This window comes from Pseudorasbora parva, chromosome 10, assembly GCF_024679245.1.
Source record: "Pseudorasbora parva isolate DD20220531a chromosome 10, ASM2467924v1, whole genome shotgun sequence".
NCBI classification, from domain to species: domain Eukaryota; kingdom Metazoa; phylum Chordata; class Actinopteri; order Cypriniformes; family Gobionidae; genus Pseudorasbora; species Pseudorasbora parva.
Window position 1 is genome coordinate 24554091 of NC_090181.1, and position 17655 is coordinate 24571745.

A 17655-nucleotide genomic window follows, 5' to 3' on the forward strand; every position below is an offset into this window, starting at 1 on the left:
AAACCTCACATATGTATTACTTGCGTGTGTAAATGGAGAAAAAATATGCAGTATTCTGCATTCAAACAATAGTAAACTGGACTTTGTCTATCACCGCTATAGATTTTATATATGACATTTAATATGACAAGAACATGACCAGTCACTAAATTGTATTGCCTTAAAGGGATAGTTCACCAAAAATGAAAATTCTGTCATCATTTACTTTCTGTCACCTTATTTTGTTCCAAACCTGTATGGGATATTACAAAAGAAAATATTTTGATGAATGTATGTAACCAGACAGTTGACAGTCGGTAGCCATTGACTTGCATAGTATTTTTTTCCTATTCAATGGCTACCGTCAACTGTCTGGTTACTAACATTCTTCAAAATATCTTCTTTTGTGTTCCAACAGAAAAAAGAAACTCATACAGGTTTGTAACAACATACGGTTGAGTAAATTAGGAGAGAATTTTCATTTTTGGGTGTACTAGCCCTTTAAAAGAATGGTCTCCCCCCAACAAATTGTCACACTTATGTCGTTCCAATGGTAAACTCTTGCGTGGAACTCAAAATAAGATATTTAGCATATCCAGTGTCCCAAACTGCTATCTATACCGTAAAAGTGGATGTGACCCAGAGAGAGCCTGGTCACCATTTTTATTGTAATCTTTATGTAATCTTCACATGATGACCAGTGATGCCAGTACAATACTAAGTAACGCGTTACTCTAATCGGAGTACTTTTTTCCAGTAACGAGTAAACTAACGTGTTACTATTTCCAAACCAGTAATCAGATTAAAGTAACTTATCCAAATCACTTGCCGCGTTTCCTTTACCCTTCAAATTACGCAAATTGAAATTGCGAATTGAAAATACGCCCAATGGAAACGCGGCAATTTCGCAAAAACTCCCATATATCGCAAAAAAGTTTTTACGCTCTCATGAGGTGGTTTTTCAGGCAATTCGAAAAAGGTAAAACTGCAATGGAAACGTTTTTTTTTCGCATTTACGTCACCTGTTGCGGTGACGCATTGCAGCAACATAGGGCCTATATATTATATTTTCCACTCAATTGTGTCGTAATAACAAGATAATGTAGTTAAAAGGACATATATTTTCTCCTAATAAGAGCTACATGCTATATATACTGTAATTAAGACATATATTCAAGAAATGTATTAAAACAGAAAGAGCTAGCCTATAGTTTCAGCCTTACTCAAAGGCAGAGGAAACAGGCCAGTTACGCACGTCAATCCATTCCAGACGATCTTAGTTTGCTTCTTATTTAATAAACAGGCAATTAATTGATGAAACATCGATCAAAATAAAAATACAATTTATACTAAACTAAATATTTTTTTTAAGAAAGACTTTCTAGAAAATAAAACTCAAAGTGATCAAAATCATGTGACTCCCCAGGTCTCAAACATATTGCGATTCTTACTCATGCTGCTCACTTTTCTTAATCAACATATACATTAAAATAATAATATTACAGGCTAATGTTTAGGCCTAAACGTAGCCTATTTAGTTTCGTAGTTAGGCTATGTTTTCTTTAACCCACAGCCGATAAAAGCGCCGAAGTTCTCATTTTTTTCTTTTTCCTTTAAGAGAGATGAAACAATTTACAATACTCTTGTCATTTTTAGCTATACAGATAAGTTCAAGACATAATTATAAACTATAAACTGTCTATTTTAATTTGTGGACTCAGGGAACTAATTATTTTGCATGCACTCACTCCAAACGCTGTCTTCATTTCAAAAAAATTATTTTGTTTAATTAAATGCCAATATTTTCTTTTCCAAAGCATTTCTAAATTCAGTTAAAATGCCCAACAAACGAAATATCTAGCCAAAATAACAAAAGTGGTAAAAAAAAACAACAAAAAAAAACATTTGAGTAAAACATGCAAATTCAAACATTTCGCTCTACTCTATATGCGTCAACCTGGCGCGCGTAAAAGTCGATCATTCTTTACAGATGACGGTTTGTTTGGAGAGAAGACGAGACAGAGTTCTTTATTAAACTCATAAAAGACAATAGGATTGCAGTAATACTGGATTCTAAACACAGAAATGCTACATTATCATGAAGACCTTGAAGCAGATCTGACACACACACACACACACACCTCATATCCGTGCCGCTTAAGTAACCTAAGGGGCTTCCCTTGCCATTAATGCTTGGATAACACATATCCAACATATGTCTCCTTCCAATAAAAGTAATTGGCTAGTGGGATGGATGGGATATACAAACCTACCAAGTGCCATCATTTTGGAATGACCTATCGCAAGAGGAAAGTAATATGTTTTAGTCGCATAACTGCAGCTATGGAAACACTGTCATTTCGCAACAGTTTTTTATAAACATTTAAGAAATATCGCAAAAGTTTTTCGCAAATCTGTAATGGAAACGCAGCTACTGTGAGTTACTATTTTAGTCATTTCCCTTAGTAAAAACCGACAGCTTATCAAAATTCTTGGTCCGAGTCCGACTGGAGTCCCGTGTTGTTGTTTTTTTTGTTGTTTTTTGTTTTTTTACATTGTTGCAGCCATTAAAACAGTTCAGTTTTGTTTTTAATGTCAAAGTAGTTATAATTTTTTGTTTGTTAAATTAAAGTTTTAATTTTTTTATATGATGACCAAGCGGCCAGCGGATGACAGTGAGTTAACTGTATGTTTAATCAATTTAGCCTCTCAAATCAACTCTTGACTTCCAAAATCCATAGATATAAAACACCTCAAGCATCACAATGTTAGTTAATTTAGCCTACTATTACCACCACAGTAAAAGGCATTTTTGACGAGCTGAGGCACGCTGATACTGCTCTCAATGGCACTCAAACGAAACGGGCTACACAATCTAAACAAATAATTTAAAAAAAGAACATGCAGGTTGTCTTATACCTTACACCTCCGCTAAATGAATATAAATCTGATCTTCAATTCCCGCGGTATATGCTTATTTAACGGAGTTCACATCAACGAAAGCAAAAGATTCAAGATGCATTTTATACAGCAGCTCATTTCAAATTCAAAGACCGCAATATGAGAGAGCGACCTTAGCACTGGTAAGATCATTTAGTCTCATTAATTTTTATTGAAGATTATTGTGTTTTGTGTGACTTAATTTGGTACTTATTTTAATTTTAATTTACGGCCATTTGTGTTGACTTGCTTCATTCATTTGCAGCAATGCGTGTTGCAGCACCATCATTTCTATCTGCCTACAACATATAGCCCAAAACACACTCTCACGTTTATTTTTGAACCTTTTGCCAGGAGTAAAAAGTACACATGTGGTTTAAACAACCAGATACATTTACATTTGTCCGGTTTCGTTTGAAATGCTTTCATACCCACCTTCTGAATTGGTTTGTTTGAATGATCGGAATTAAATAGGCTAGGCCTACGTCTCGAAAAATCTCAGAAGGCATTTAGTCCTACTCCTGGTCATTTTGCAATCAGACAGATACCTGGTCAGAGAAAACAAATAAAGAAACCAGTTGTAAAAAGGCCCTAATACTAGCAGCTGCGCTGAAGAAACGCGCGCTGCTGCTGGGACTATGCGATATGTATAACCCTGTGCGATCCATGTCTTGACAGTCGCATAAGCTGTTATGGTCTCGTGTTGTTTCCACCAGCGCAGCACATCTCATTGTTCCTTTTAATTAATAAGATAAATATAAAACGAAGGAGAAGCCTGGCCCGTATTTTAGGTATGACGTGAAAATTGCCCAGAGGCCGGCCCTAGGGGCATAAAAAAGTCGGGGCCCGTCGGGCTCGGCATAAATGTAGGGCTCTAGTCAGGAGATACATTGTGTACGTTACTGTTAAAAATACACTTCCAATAAAGCGAGTGTTGCCAAAAACGGATGTCATTTCTATGTTGAGGCGGCAGGGGTGTTGCCAGCAACAGCTGAATGTAACTAATAAAGTAACTTGTAATCTTACTTAGTTACTTTTAAAATCAATTGATCTTTAAAGTAACTACCGGTAGGTTACTTTTTAAAGCAGTAATCAGCAATCAGATTACTTTTTCAAAGTGACTGTGGCAACACTGATGATGACAGAGTTTTCATTTTGTAAATGAACTATTCTATACAGTTCAAAGGTCACATTCCATTTTAATAACCCATGCTTTTTTGTCTTTGTTGTGCTGTGTGTATTTCTGTGGAATCTAGGTAAAAGCTCTTGAAGAACAGATACACGGCAGTGAGCTAAAGAAGCAGCTAACAGCATTCCAAAGACAGACAGAATTACTGGAGGAGGAGAGGAAAGAGTGGCAGCACAAACACACTAAAGCTGAAACTGAAGCCAAAGACCTCAGATTCACAGGTACCAGTGAAGTTAAAAATTCAGAGTTTAAGAATTAAATTTCGTAATTTTCACATCTAAAGTCGTGATTTCGAGTTCTTTGCATTAAAGTGAGTAACTTCATTAAATTTTCATTTAAATAGAAATGAGAGGAAGTGGAATTTACTGAATTGACCATTCGCAAAGACCCAGCCCCTTTAGTTACTGTTGCTATGTCCGACAAGCCGAACCTCTCACACCACACACACACGTTCTCACGCAGTGAAAAACACATAGCGAAGAGCAAAGAGGATACTGACAATGCACTGACCGACAGGACAGAGCAGGTTACTGTTAATATGAAATGATGTCTCAACCCTAAAAAAAAAAAAACTTCCATTTTGGAATAAATACCATTTTGTGGTTCTTTAATGTGTGGTGACAGTTAGCAGCTCAGTTAAAGCTGCTCGTGAATGGATCATCTCTTCCTTCTAGTTAATTTATAGCATCAAATCAACATAAATTAACTTCATAAGGAATGTTGTTTCAACCGTGGAAAGACGTCCTTACACCGTTTTACACCACTGTTTAAACGTTGTTGTTTGTTGTTGTTGTGGTGTTTGTTTAAAGAAGTCTCTTAGTCTCATCTAGGCTGCATTTATTTGATAAAAAAATACAGTAAAACAGTAATATTGAGAAATTATTTTACAAATAGCTGTTTTAATTTAAAATATAACTTATTCATATTATGGCAAATATAATTTGTCATTTGAACAGCCATAAATCCAGTCTTTAGTGTCACATGATTATTCAAAAATCCCGCTAATATGTTGATTTAGGGTTCAAGAAGCTGACAGCTTTGCGGCTTAAAGATTTATCATGATTTCAACAAAGAATTTTTCAGGATTACTTACTATTAATCAAATAATAAAGATTTCAATAAAGGGTTCAATAAAGATTTATATTGACTGTTACTTTTTATTCAATTTTAATTAATTAATCCTTGCTGAATAGAAGTATTAATTTAATTATTTTATTTTTAAGAAAATCTAACAGTAGTATATGCTACACCTCCTTTAATTCAGACAGTATTCAAAACCAACCATGTGTGTTTTGCAGTGGAAGAACTTAAAAAGAAGCTACAGCAGATCTCCAACTCACCAGCAGCTGCTCATGCACCCCCTCCGCCACCCCCACCTCCGCCCCCACCTCCTCCACCTCCATCCTCCGCCCCCTCTAGCAACCCACTCAGGTGAGTGTCTATTAGATCCGAAAACCCTCAAAATGAGTGTATGGGTCATTGAAAAATAAAGCTTAAAAAACTGATCCAATGCATATTTTTGCAAGTTTAAATTAATTTATAGATTGTTTTATGTCAGGCGGTACAATCAAATAGTTGTATGCATTAGTGCTGCAACGACGCGTCGACGTCATCGATGACGTCGACTACGGAAATCCGTTGACGTCGGCGCGTCGTGTAACACATTCATCTCGCGTAATGTTGGCTTCTGCTCGTGGGAATGGAGAAAGTTCTCCATTCTATCAGAAAAACCTAGACCACGAATATCAAAAGTATGGGAATACTTTAAACAGAGGCCAAACAGTGTTTCCCACACATAGACTAATTTGTGGCGGACCACCACATAATCAATAACGGCCGCCACATATTGATTCGTCATTCATTCATTTTTACGCTATTTAAAAGACGCACGCTTATTTGTTTAGCTGCATTTCCTGAAGTTCTCTCTCCGCCCTTTTGCGCGTCTCTTACTCACTCACTCACTCACTCACACACACTCAGTGCGTTGCATTCGACTGTAAAACAAGTTTTATTGCATTTTGGCGCATTTAGTGTGACAGCTTTTACAACCAGAGCAGTTGAATAACAGAGTTGCGACACGCCTTCATCACGCGGCAGCACCAAGGGGGTAATCTAGCGCTCGGAAAGCGTTCCACCCCTAGGGGCTGCCATTGCTAACCAAGCCATCACCTGCTGTTAGCATTCCATTGACTCCCATTCATTTTTGATTCACTTTGACAGTGAATAACTTTACATCTGAGACGTTTAAAGACTCCATTTGTCCATTGTTTATTTCTAAAGAAACACGACAATGCATAAAAGGCTCCGTTACATTGTATCTTACACTATCGCCCCGCAGAAGCTGTTTTTGTAAAAATAGGCTAACGATTGCGTCATAACCAACTGACTCTGTCGCACAGTTGAGAATTTACCGTATAGACCTGAGGAGACCTGAACAGTTAAATGTGCAGTTATTTTACATTTGATTACTTTATTCCATTTCTCTACCTAAAAACTAATTTTAGACCCACCTGAAAAACCTGAAAAGCATTGTTTATTTTATTCTCATCTTTGCTCAATAGTATTTATTTGTGCTGCTGCTTCTATTTAAGTTATCTGTTCTTATTTTCTTTATTTTCATTTGACAGTAGTCCTTTTTCCCCTGAACATAGCAAATACCGAACTGTACTGAAACGTGAACCTAAAATCGTGATACAAAGCGAACCGTGAGCAATCTGTACTGTTACACCTCTAGCGTAACTTGCGAGAGGGTGCCACAAAATTGTGAAAAATTTCAAAGGGTAAAAAAATAAATAGTTAGATTAGTCGACTAAGCGAAAAAATAATCCTTAGATTAGTCGACAGAAAAAATAATCGTTAGTTGCAGCTCTAGTATGCATATACTGTAGTTGGACCACCTGACATGAAAAGTGTACCAACCTACCTGTACTTGCAGTTTTTACCAGTATTTGAGGGGCCTTCACTCTGCCTCAAGGATCAGTTTTTATCATGTTTATTGTTATTACCTTGTCAATTATAATAAAAGAGCCATGGTTGCAGTTGTACCACCCTTTTTGACATTTGAGAATTTGCTGGACAAAAGTTTTTCCATTTTTCTTTTACTTTTATCTCTTTTTTTATTGTTTAATAAAAAAAGTCAGTAGATATTTTTCTTATTCTTTATTTTGTCTCTTTCTCTTTCAGCTCATTACTGTCTATACTTCGTAAGAAAAAAAATGTAAGCTCTGAAATTGCATTAGTGGAGAAAGACTCCTCTGAGAAAGCCCCAGGTAAAGAGCAAAGACCTGACATATTTCCTTTCCATTCTATAAATTTACTGAGGTTAAAAGTCCTGCTGGTTGAAGGATGCGCGCAATAATTATTAAATGCAAAGATTACACAGATTGATCATTAAAAAGCACCGTAATTAGTAATGGCTGATGGTTCAAGGTTCTTTCATTGTTTCCTCAAGCTGCATGAAAGACATTTTTGATCAATGTTTAGTGTCAATATAAAGATGCAGTGTATTCAATCGGACGAAATGTAATTAATGTATACTATTCTGCATAAAGTAAAGTTATACAAAAAAAAAAAGAGGGAACAGAATAAGAAAGATTTTCGCTGAAGGACAAACACTAACAATTCTTAAGTTATTAGCACGATGTTCAGTTTTATAGGATTTAACTGGTGAACTTTAGCCTTTCTTTTATCACTAGTGCTTAATTAACTGGGTTTGAATATTTACAAGGAATGGTGATCTTTTGAATGCATTGACTAAAATTCTTTCACATCCTATGATAAGTATAAGTGCAGGCCAAAGCTTAGATATTTTCTTGTAATTGCGGTTTTCTCCAGGTTGTTCTTGTTAATATCAAACAACATTTTTATGATCTCATATGAAAAGAAGTTTTTTATTTTACTATGCTGAGCTCTGAAATGCACTGCCAATTTAGTCTTTGCAAAATTTGTCCGAAAAACATCAGACTGGTAAGCAGATAATATTCAATTTTTTTGTTCCAGTTAATGACAGAATGATTAAAAATGTTTCCAAGGCCACCAAACAAAGACAAACTCCATTGATCAACTTTCTTTTGATTTGTTTTTTTAATATCTGTACATGCCAGCTCAAAAAGAAACCCTTGCAATTCTGTTTTGTTGTATCAGTATGTCTGATATTATTCTTTGCCTAAATTGACTGCTGATGAAAAGCAGCAGGCTTGTGTTTATCTACATAAATGCTATTTATCATAAGTGCAACTGCATATTCTATAACTGAAGTAAGATTCAGGCAATGAGTGTGTGTCAATCTGTGTTTTAATCTGACAGAGAAGGACATCAGACAAGAAGCAGTGAATGAGATGATGCAGCGAATCAAAAACGGAGTTCAACTCCGAAGTGTTTCCCAGACAACCAACAGAGCCAGACTTGGACCGGTACATTTTTTATAAAAACTCATACAAAACTCTCACAGTCTGAATACAACTTGCCATACAAACTCTCAGTGGAACAACAGGGCAATCGTATAACTAACTTAATTTAATAACAATGATAAACTGTACAGAACAGAAAGTTAAGAGCTGTTAAAGTATAAAAGCTCTTAACTTTCTGTTCTACACAGTTTATCATTGTAATTAAATTAAGTTAGTTATACGATTGCCGATCAATTGTTCTAGTTACTCCCAATTAATTGTTTGTTTAGAGACAGTAACATATAACAAAAAAACAAACAAAAAAAAACAAACAAGCAAAAAAAAAATATATATATATATATATATATATATATAGCTAGCTCTGGAAAAAATTAAGAGACCACTTAACATTGAGAAATCATGTAATGTAATCCATTGGTTTCAACAAAGTAACTGTATACTAAATGCCAACTATTTAAATTGTAACTGTAACGGAATACAGTTATTCATAATTTGTATTCTGAATACATAACGCTGGTACATGTATTCCGTTACTTCACAACACTGTATATATACACTCATCTAAAGGATTATTAGGAACACCTGATAAATTTCTCATTAATGCCATTATCTAATCAACCAATCACATGGCAGTTGCTTCAATGCATTTAGGGGTGTGGTCCTGGTCAAGACAATCTCCTGGGTAGGGTTGCACCAGTCGTTCGTAAGTTCTTTCTTAAATTTGAACATAGTAGTAGTAGTAACTAGTAACTACTAGCTAGTTTATAACGATCTCTGTACTTTTTTCGGTTGCACCATTTGATCTTAAGGCAGAACGTAGTTAGTAGGTCTTAAGCTCTCCGTAAAGTAATGCGTAGTCGTATTATATGATGTTTACCCTCAATGATCCAAAAGTAGCCTTCAAATACGAGAGCTGAAATTGTGTTTGAAATGTTTTGATTTTCAGTTTATCCTTCATTATTGTAACTTATTTTGCCTCATGTAGGCTTACCAACGGTAAAAAATACATTTCCATTAAATACGATACTTAATTAACTTAAATTTAAATAAACATAAAGGGTTAGTTCACCTAAAAATGAAATTTCTTTCATTAATGACTCACCCTAATGTTGTTCCACACCCGTAAGACCTCCGTTCATCCTCGGAACACAGTTCAAGATATTTTAGATTTAGTCCAAGTGCTTTCTGTCCTTTGAATGTAAGTGTATGCCCACTTGCTGTCCACGTCCAGAAGGTAATTAAAACATCATCAAAGTAGTCCATATGTGACATCAGTTGGTTAGTTAGACTCTTTTGAAGCGTCGACAATACATTGTGGTCCAAAAATAACAAAAAAAATGACTTTATTCAGCATTGTCTTCTCTTCCACGTTTGTTTTCAAACCTCAAATAAAGAATCAAACGGTTGCAAATCAGCAGATTGATTCGTGATTCATATCGCCAATGTCATGTGATTTCAGCAGTTTGACACGCAATCCGAATCTTGAATCATGACCGTTTGATTCTTTATGTTCTATGTATGATTCTTTATCTTTGGTGCGACCAGCCACTGAACTTCAAACGGAATGTTGGAATGGGAAAGAAAGGAGATTTAAGCAATTTTGAGTGTGGCATAGTTGTTGGTGCCAGATGGGCCGGGCTGAGTATTTTACAATCTGCTCTGTTACTGGGATTTTCACCCACAACCATTTCTAGAGTTTACAAAGAATGGTATGAAAAGGGAAAAACATCAGGCAATGAAAAACACAGGACTGCCCAGTATGTGGCAGTCCTGTGGGCGAAAATGCCTTGATGCTAGAGGTCAGGAGAATGGGCCGACTGATTCAAGCTGATAGAAGAGCAACTTTGACTGAAATAACCACTAGTTACAACCGAGGTATGCAGCAAAGCATTTGTGAAGCCACAACATGCACAAACTTGAGCCGTTCTAATGAGTCTCGATTTCTGTTGAGACATTCAGATGGTAGAGTCAGAATTTGGCGTAAACAGAATGAGAACATGGATCCATCATGCCTTGTTACATGGTGGTGGTGTAATGATTTGGGGAATGTTTTCTTGGCACACTTTAGGCCCCTTAGTGCCAATTGGGCATCATTTAAATGCCACGGCCTACCTGAGCATTGTTTCTGACTATGTCCATCTCTTTATGCTCACCATGTACACATCTTCTGATGGCTACTTCCAGCAGAATAATGCACCATGTCACAAAGCTCGAATAATTTCTAATTGGTTTCTTGAACATGACAATGAGTTCACTGTACTAAAATGGCCCCACAGTCACCAGATCTCAACCCAATAGAGCATCTTTGGGCTGGGGTGAAACGGGAGCTTTGTGCCCTGGATGTTCATCCCTCAAATCTCCATCAACTGCAAGATGCTATCCTATCAATATGGGCCAACATTTCTAAAGAATGCTTTCAGCACCTTGTTGAATCAATGCCACATAGAATTAAGGCAGTTCTGAAGGTGAAAGGGGTCAAACACCGTATTAGTATACACACACACACACACTCACCTAAAGGATTATTAGGAACACCAAACTAATATTGTGTTTGACCCCTTTCGGGTTTTTTTTATATATATATATATAATACACAGTATTATTGCATTTACTGTATTTTTGCTCAAATTATGCATCCTTGGCGATATAGCAGTGTTTCATTACAAATTAACTTTTTTTAAATAATAACACCCACTTACATAGTCTTTCATTTTATGACAAGTTGCTTAATTATTACTCTGATGGCTTTCCTTGCAGAAAGAACAGACATCAAATTCTGCCATACAGGAACTTCAGGGAATCCTGGTCAGGAATGGTTATTTTATTTTTATTTATAATTAAATATATAATCACCACTATTTTATATGAAAGTACATGTTTTTAATTAAAACAAAATAGTGTAATAAATGTGTTGCAATAGAATTGAAAACTAGCTGTTAGCATGATAATGGAATCTTTCTATTTAGACCTCTGTCAAGCGTACCGTCCCGTCCTCTTCGCCTGAGACACGCCCTCCATCACCGACACCGAAGTCCGAGCTAGAGAAAGCCCTGCACAGACGGAGGGAAGCATTGAAGACTGCTAAGAATAAAAGTCAGTCAAGCACACGCACATTTCACTACATTTTCTCTGTCCCTTGAGCCAGAACATCCATTTAACTTTTCATCCCTTCCCCACCAGCGAATCCCAGTAGTGTTCTGGATCTGACCAAGATTGAGCAAACCCAGCCAGAACAAGGCCATGACACGAGGGAAAAGAACACACCGCAACACACACCAACCATACACTGACCTTCTCAATCCCTCATAGGAGCTCATAGGTTGTAAGTATCTGCTCTTTTATGCAGAGCCATACAATAAAACACTAACATAATATGTCTTCCTGTAGCAGTGCAATTCATCCAAACTACCCAAACACATGTCTGAAAAACGAAAATGTAATACTTGCAGAATTTCTGCCGTAATGCGACTTGACAACGATTGGCAAATGTGTGAGCTGTTTTTCTTTATTATTATTTTTTGCTGGGTCAAACCATTTAATCCCAATTTATTAGCATTTTTTTGTTTGTTTTTAAAAAATGTCTATTCAATGTCTTAAATTTCCATATCTTCCAAATCCATAAAATATTATATTTTATATACGGTATGATTCAGAATTTTAACATGCACTATAACATAAAAAATGGGGTCAGTCATTTTTTTAAAAATATTATTATTTGTCATTTTTATTTGTTTTATAATTTGAAAGAAATTAATACTTAATCAATAATTGATCAAAAGTTAATTCTAAGCAGAGCAATTGTTGACTATAATTATAATAATAAATGTTTCTGAAGAATCAGTAATCAGACTGGAATCAGACCGGAGTAATGATGCTGAAAATTCTGCTTTGCCATCACAGGAATAAAGTATGTTTTAAAATATATTCAAATAGAAAACATTTTAAATTGTCATAGTATTTTAGATTATAACTGTTTTTTGATTAAATAAATGCAGCCGTGGTGAGCATAAGAGACTTACAAACGCATCTAAAAAATGTTACAGATCCAAACCTTTAAACATTAAACAACATGCCAGTTGTACAAGAGGTTGCTTGTTTCGCAAGAGATTATTATAGTAATCTCAACAATGTTATTTAGCAAATTTTAGCAGTTTGAGTCTGATTGCAGGATTACTCAAATATTCGTCATAAATCACAACTGCATCCACAATAATTTTTTTAGCTTTATAGCTACTATTACTGAATTTCAACATTTTGACAATTTTTCAGAAAAGTTAGAGTTGATTTACTCTTATTTTAATGAGTAAATCTATCCTCCTGAGCTATGAAAGAAACATACTAGTGAAGTTGTATTAGCATGAGGACATGTACAAATCTTTCAGTGGTATAATGTTTGATTATTTTCTTCGCTGCGATGGACTTTACATGTCTGCAAGGTTTTAATAGCAGTGAAACTAAATCCCCTCGGTCCCACAGTCTAATACTTTGGCTGGACCGTCCTCACTGAACAAAGTTTTTGACACATGCTTTGTCTGTGTGAGAAGCATTTCTTAAGGGGCGTTGGTGACTAGCCTTGAACATGTGCCAACCTAGTGTGTTTTTAAATGGCTTTGGCTAGACTAGTATTAACCTTGTAATGTCCCGTTCTGTAATTACAAGCCACTAGTGTGAACCCTTTTTAAAAGTCTTTTCACCGTTTCATGAATCTGGATTTTTTTTTTTCTCATTTAGCTTTGGTCTTTCTCTCAAAGAAATTGGTGTTTTCACCAACAATAGAAAAGAGAAACAATTTTGGGTCATCAAACACATGACTATTATTCCTGAGACAATTTTTTAAAATAACATACAATAAATTGATCTATGGCCTGAGCTGTAATGAAATGTTATTCTGTTATTCTTTTTCAAATTGTTCACATGCCAACATGACGGTAAAGCGCTATTGAATAGAATATACAAAGCGGTTAAGTTTAAACGAATGGCTTAAGTGGCTGAAGTTTTCTGAAAGCATGCATAGCCACGGGCCTAAGGAGGAGGTTTCATTTATGGCAGCCCAGAAGAGACATTGTAAGAGGCAGATGATCTTTGTGACACTCTAAATGCTTTGTTAAAGGAGGTCAGACTTTCGTAAGGTGTTGTTATACAGAAAAAGTACTTTGGTTTAGATAGAAAAGAACACATGCCTGCTTCCAGCAACATAGACCCTTTTTCTGAAATGTCAATGGAAGGAGAAATTTTTGAAAGGTTCGTGATATTTCTTTTTTGTTGGAAGTTCAAAATGTTCATGTAGTCAAATTATAATTTCTAAGTGGCTGCACATTTCTATAGGTTTTTTTCTTTTCTTCTGTGTTCCCATCAAGTAGGGCTGAAGTGCAATTTGAAAACACTCAATTTCTTTATTAATGAACGCTACTAGAAAAGAAATCCAATAATGCCATTTTAATGCCCTTCAAAACTTTAGATGTCAATAGAACTATATATACGCTACTGTTCAAATGTTTGGGTCGGTTCGCATTTGTTATGTTTTTTAAAGAAGTCTTTAAGGGGGGCATAACACACAGTTTCTGCCAATCTCTTGTTAAACTTGAGTACCTATAGAGTAGTATTGCATCCTTCATATCTCTGAAGAGTCTTTAGTTTTATCATGAAAGATGGATAAGCTGTACCAATTCTTTCCGAAAACAGTTAAACTTGTGAAGGCGTGCAGTAGGCGGAACTAAAGAATCTTGAGCACACACACTCTTATGGCACATACAATACATCATGGCATTATCCCTGGATAACTTTCACGGTACGTTCTTATTGATTACATTATATGCACTTATGCACCAATTGCCAACAAAACACAGACATTTGATGAACACTTGCAGAATGAATTCCGTTGCTGCATCCTCTGTTTACTTAATGCTGGGTTATTTGGGAAGCTGAACAAGGGTTATCTTTCCCTCACAACCAGAAACTCACTTCTTTAGTTACACTGTTGATTTCGTGGTCTAAAAACAAAATGACAGTACTCAACTGCAGACGGCTCCCGTAATGTGAACGAAGCTCGTTGTTGACACCCTTGCTCTAGAGCTAGTTGTTGTGCACACACGCTCATCTGGGAGAAGTGCCCATTCAAGGACTTCTGCCATTTATGACTTCATACTCAAAAAAACTTTCCGAAACTGGTTTGAATCCTGAAGGAGTGTATTTGGCACAGAAATACTCCGTCATACATCCAACAATTTTTGTTTTTATTTTGGCCATGTTTAGCATGAGAATCAAAAACTTTAACTGTGTAAATAATTCAGAATGCATGAAATAGCATCCCCAATAATGCTCACCAAGGCTGCAGAAGTACAGTGAAAACTGTAATATTGTGATCCTTCAGAAGCTGATCATAGTTCAAAACAGCTGTTTGTGGACATTCTTTCAAAAGAACAGCATTTATTTGCAATTAAAATATTTTGTAACATTATAAATGTCTTGACTGTCTTATTTTGATCAGTTTGATGCAGCCATAAAAGTCATTTTAAAGAAAGATCAGTCAGACCTTGATGTGATCTAAAGGTCTTGTTGATAGTCTACAAGACTGGAAAATCATTCAGGATAGTCTTAAAGCATCTGCTGTTGACCTGAGGTCAGCGATTAAGCGTTTGCTTTGTTCATAGGTATTGTGGATAAACATCTTCTACATTTCACATTGTCCACTGTGAATTCGATCCTTGAAATTTTGCATCTTTTCCCATCCAGTCCGCAGAGAAGTGTTTTATTCAGTCTCCAACGCACACTAGATCAGATTTATACAATGGTGTGACGTTTGTCATGCCTCGTTACACAACAGGATTTCATTTCCTCCGGTGAGCTGCAGCTGCTGTGATGTTGTTTTGCAGTGAAACAGGAGATGTGTGTGTCTGTGCTAAGGCTCAGTGACGCCTTTCCACTGCTTTCACAAACTTAGGCACAATTTCCAGTGCGGCTTAGACCTCTTCATGGGGTTAAATCTTCCCGGACACAAGATGAAACTTTATTCCCTACTTACTCTCTCTTTCTCCCATTTTCTCTTCCTTTTACTCTTTTCCACGCCTGACCCTGGTCTGCAACAGAGAATAACACACATTGTACACTCCAACTCAAGGCTGTGTTTGAAAAGCGCTTTTTGTGATTTGAAGAGCTTTGTGGAATTTTTCCAGCTGTAGCTTCATGTCTAAGGAAAGCCATGAGGTTGTTTATGTGAAATATAAACAACAATGTTCATGAAAACAACCATATTTGACGATGTTTAATAGTTTTGCAGTAGGCTAGCTGTGTATGTAGCGTGGAAAGAGCCGTTTAGAAGGGTCTAAAAGCCTTTTGTATGTATTTTCTCTCATAACTCTCATGATGTTCCATTGGCACATCTTTTTTTATGAAGAATTGGTTGATGCGTTGCCTTAATTTCTGACAGTACACGTTTATGTTCAGTCAAGTATCAAATTAAAGTTGCATCTTATGATTGGCTGAAATTACAAATTCTTGTGTCTTTAAATGTTTTATAGAAATTGTAAACATATATTTTTTTTACAGTGTCACTGTTATAAACACTATAAAACATATCATTTTGTAACAATGGTAACAGATTTTTTTTTATTCATATTTAATATATATAAAAATATATATATATGTATAATTTCCTCAAATTGTATTTATTTAATCATTGTTTAATATCTTAAAGGAGAGGGTTAATAAAGCAGGGTTAATAAAACAAATTCTACTGTATATGCCACAACTGTGCGTGAATATCTACATTATAACCTTTAAACTAGATGTGGGAGAGATAAGATAAGAAACTGGGATGATAACGATTCTGGAAAGCATCTGGATCCTTTTAGAATGAGAGTTTTTCATCAGTTTCAACAACCATTCCCCAGGAGCTCTCAAAAGACAATCAATAATCAACTCACAGTAGCGCATTTTGATTTGTTGCCTTTTCCGGTTCGCGATTTGTTGAAGATGTAAGTTGTAAATGAGTAAATCTCTTGTTCAATTGTAGTCTCTCTATCTTTGTCTGGCCTACAGTTTCTCTTAATCAATGTACTATAAACATTATGTCGATCTCAACAAGCTTATAATCATGAAACTTCATGCTGGGCTGCCATTTCTGTCTGTCTTGCGTTAGCTTTTTTTTTATTGTGTTCTGTAACTCTTGTCTTGCACTTATTTCGAAACCATAGTCATGCAACACAAAACACCATCAATTTGGAGCCCAGCTTGTGCGTGCAATGTATGTATGTGTAAAACACTTAATTTCGCCTGTTTTGTTAGTTTTATTTATTTTCCAAACAAAATGATTGCCTGGTGGGGAGTCAGAGTACTTGTAATGCTGGTCTCAAATCTTTGTCTCTGTGCACATCTCCAGCAACCCTTTCCAATCCTGCCATGTTGAAATGACTTTTTTTTTTTTTTGTCTTCTTTTTTTACAGATGTCATATTGTACACTTGTGGTCAAAATGCTGTCTGCTCTGCATCATGTAACTTTGGTGCACTTTCTCAGAGCTGTTTCTCTCTCCTTAAAAGGTGCAATGTTAGAAAATTCAGGATTTATATAAATCAATTAATAGGTAAACAAGATAACAAACATGTTGTGAGCTGAACGCATCACGTTCTTGAAGAGGGTCGGTAGTTTAGCAGCACAGCTGTGGGTTTGTGTTTTCTCTCACTTGTTAACACAAAACAGTCCATTCACACTCTTTCACACAAACACATAAACACACACAAACACTTGTATGAAGCGGACACTGCTGCCCTTTTGAACAGGCTGGATAATTGGCCCCATTCAGTCACTGTGTGTGTCAGTATCTGTTGTCTGTATATAGTGAGACGAGGATGTGGAGAAGGAAGTGATGGGTTGTTTTATGCCTCTTCATAATTGACGAACAGCTTTGATTTCTCAAAAAAACACGAGAACAAATGGGGAAAGGAGTTTTTAAAAAAAATCAAAGTAGCATTTTAGAATTTAAATTATTATACTATTTAATTAATTAATACTAAAAGTATTTAAATATTTAAATTATGTAATTAAATGCAGAAATTATGTATTTAAATATGTGTAATATATGTGTTTTATATATAAATACATAATATATAATACAAAATTAATTTTGGGATTCATTTTGTATT

At 35.7% G+C, this 17655-nt stretch overlaps 1 protein-coding gene across 3 annotated transcripts in view; it reads left to right on the forward strand.

Moving 5' to 3' along the window:
* shtn1 (shootin 1) overlaps positions 1-17655 on the forward strand; it is a 45265-nt gene that overhangs the window by 27394 nt on the left and 216 nt on the right. For 2 of the 3 annotated variants that reach the window (XM_067455636.1, XM_067455635.1), the window contains 7 exons: positions 4176-4329; positions 5407-5539; positions 7292-7377; positions 8414-8520; positions 11275-11322; positions 11484-11610; positions 11698-11839. In XM_067455636.1, the coding sequence (XP_067311737.1) occupies positions 4176-4329; positions 5407-5539; positions 7292-7377; positions 8414-8520; positions 11275-11322; positions 11484-11610; positions 11698-11807 (765 nt within the window). In that variant the 3' untranslated portion in view covers positions 11808-11839. Of the gene's footprint in view, positions 1-4175; positions 4330-5406; positions 5540-7291; positions 7378-8413; positions 8521-11274; positions 11323-11483; positions 11611-11697; positions 11840-16958; positions 17442-17655 lie in introns of those variants that run through there. The other variant, XM_067455637.1, reaches the window with a different exon arrangement.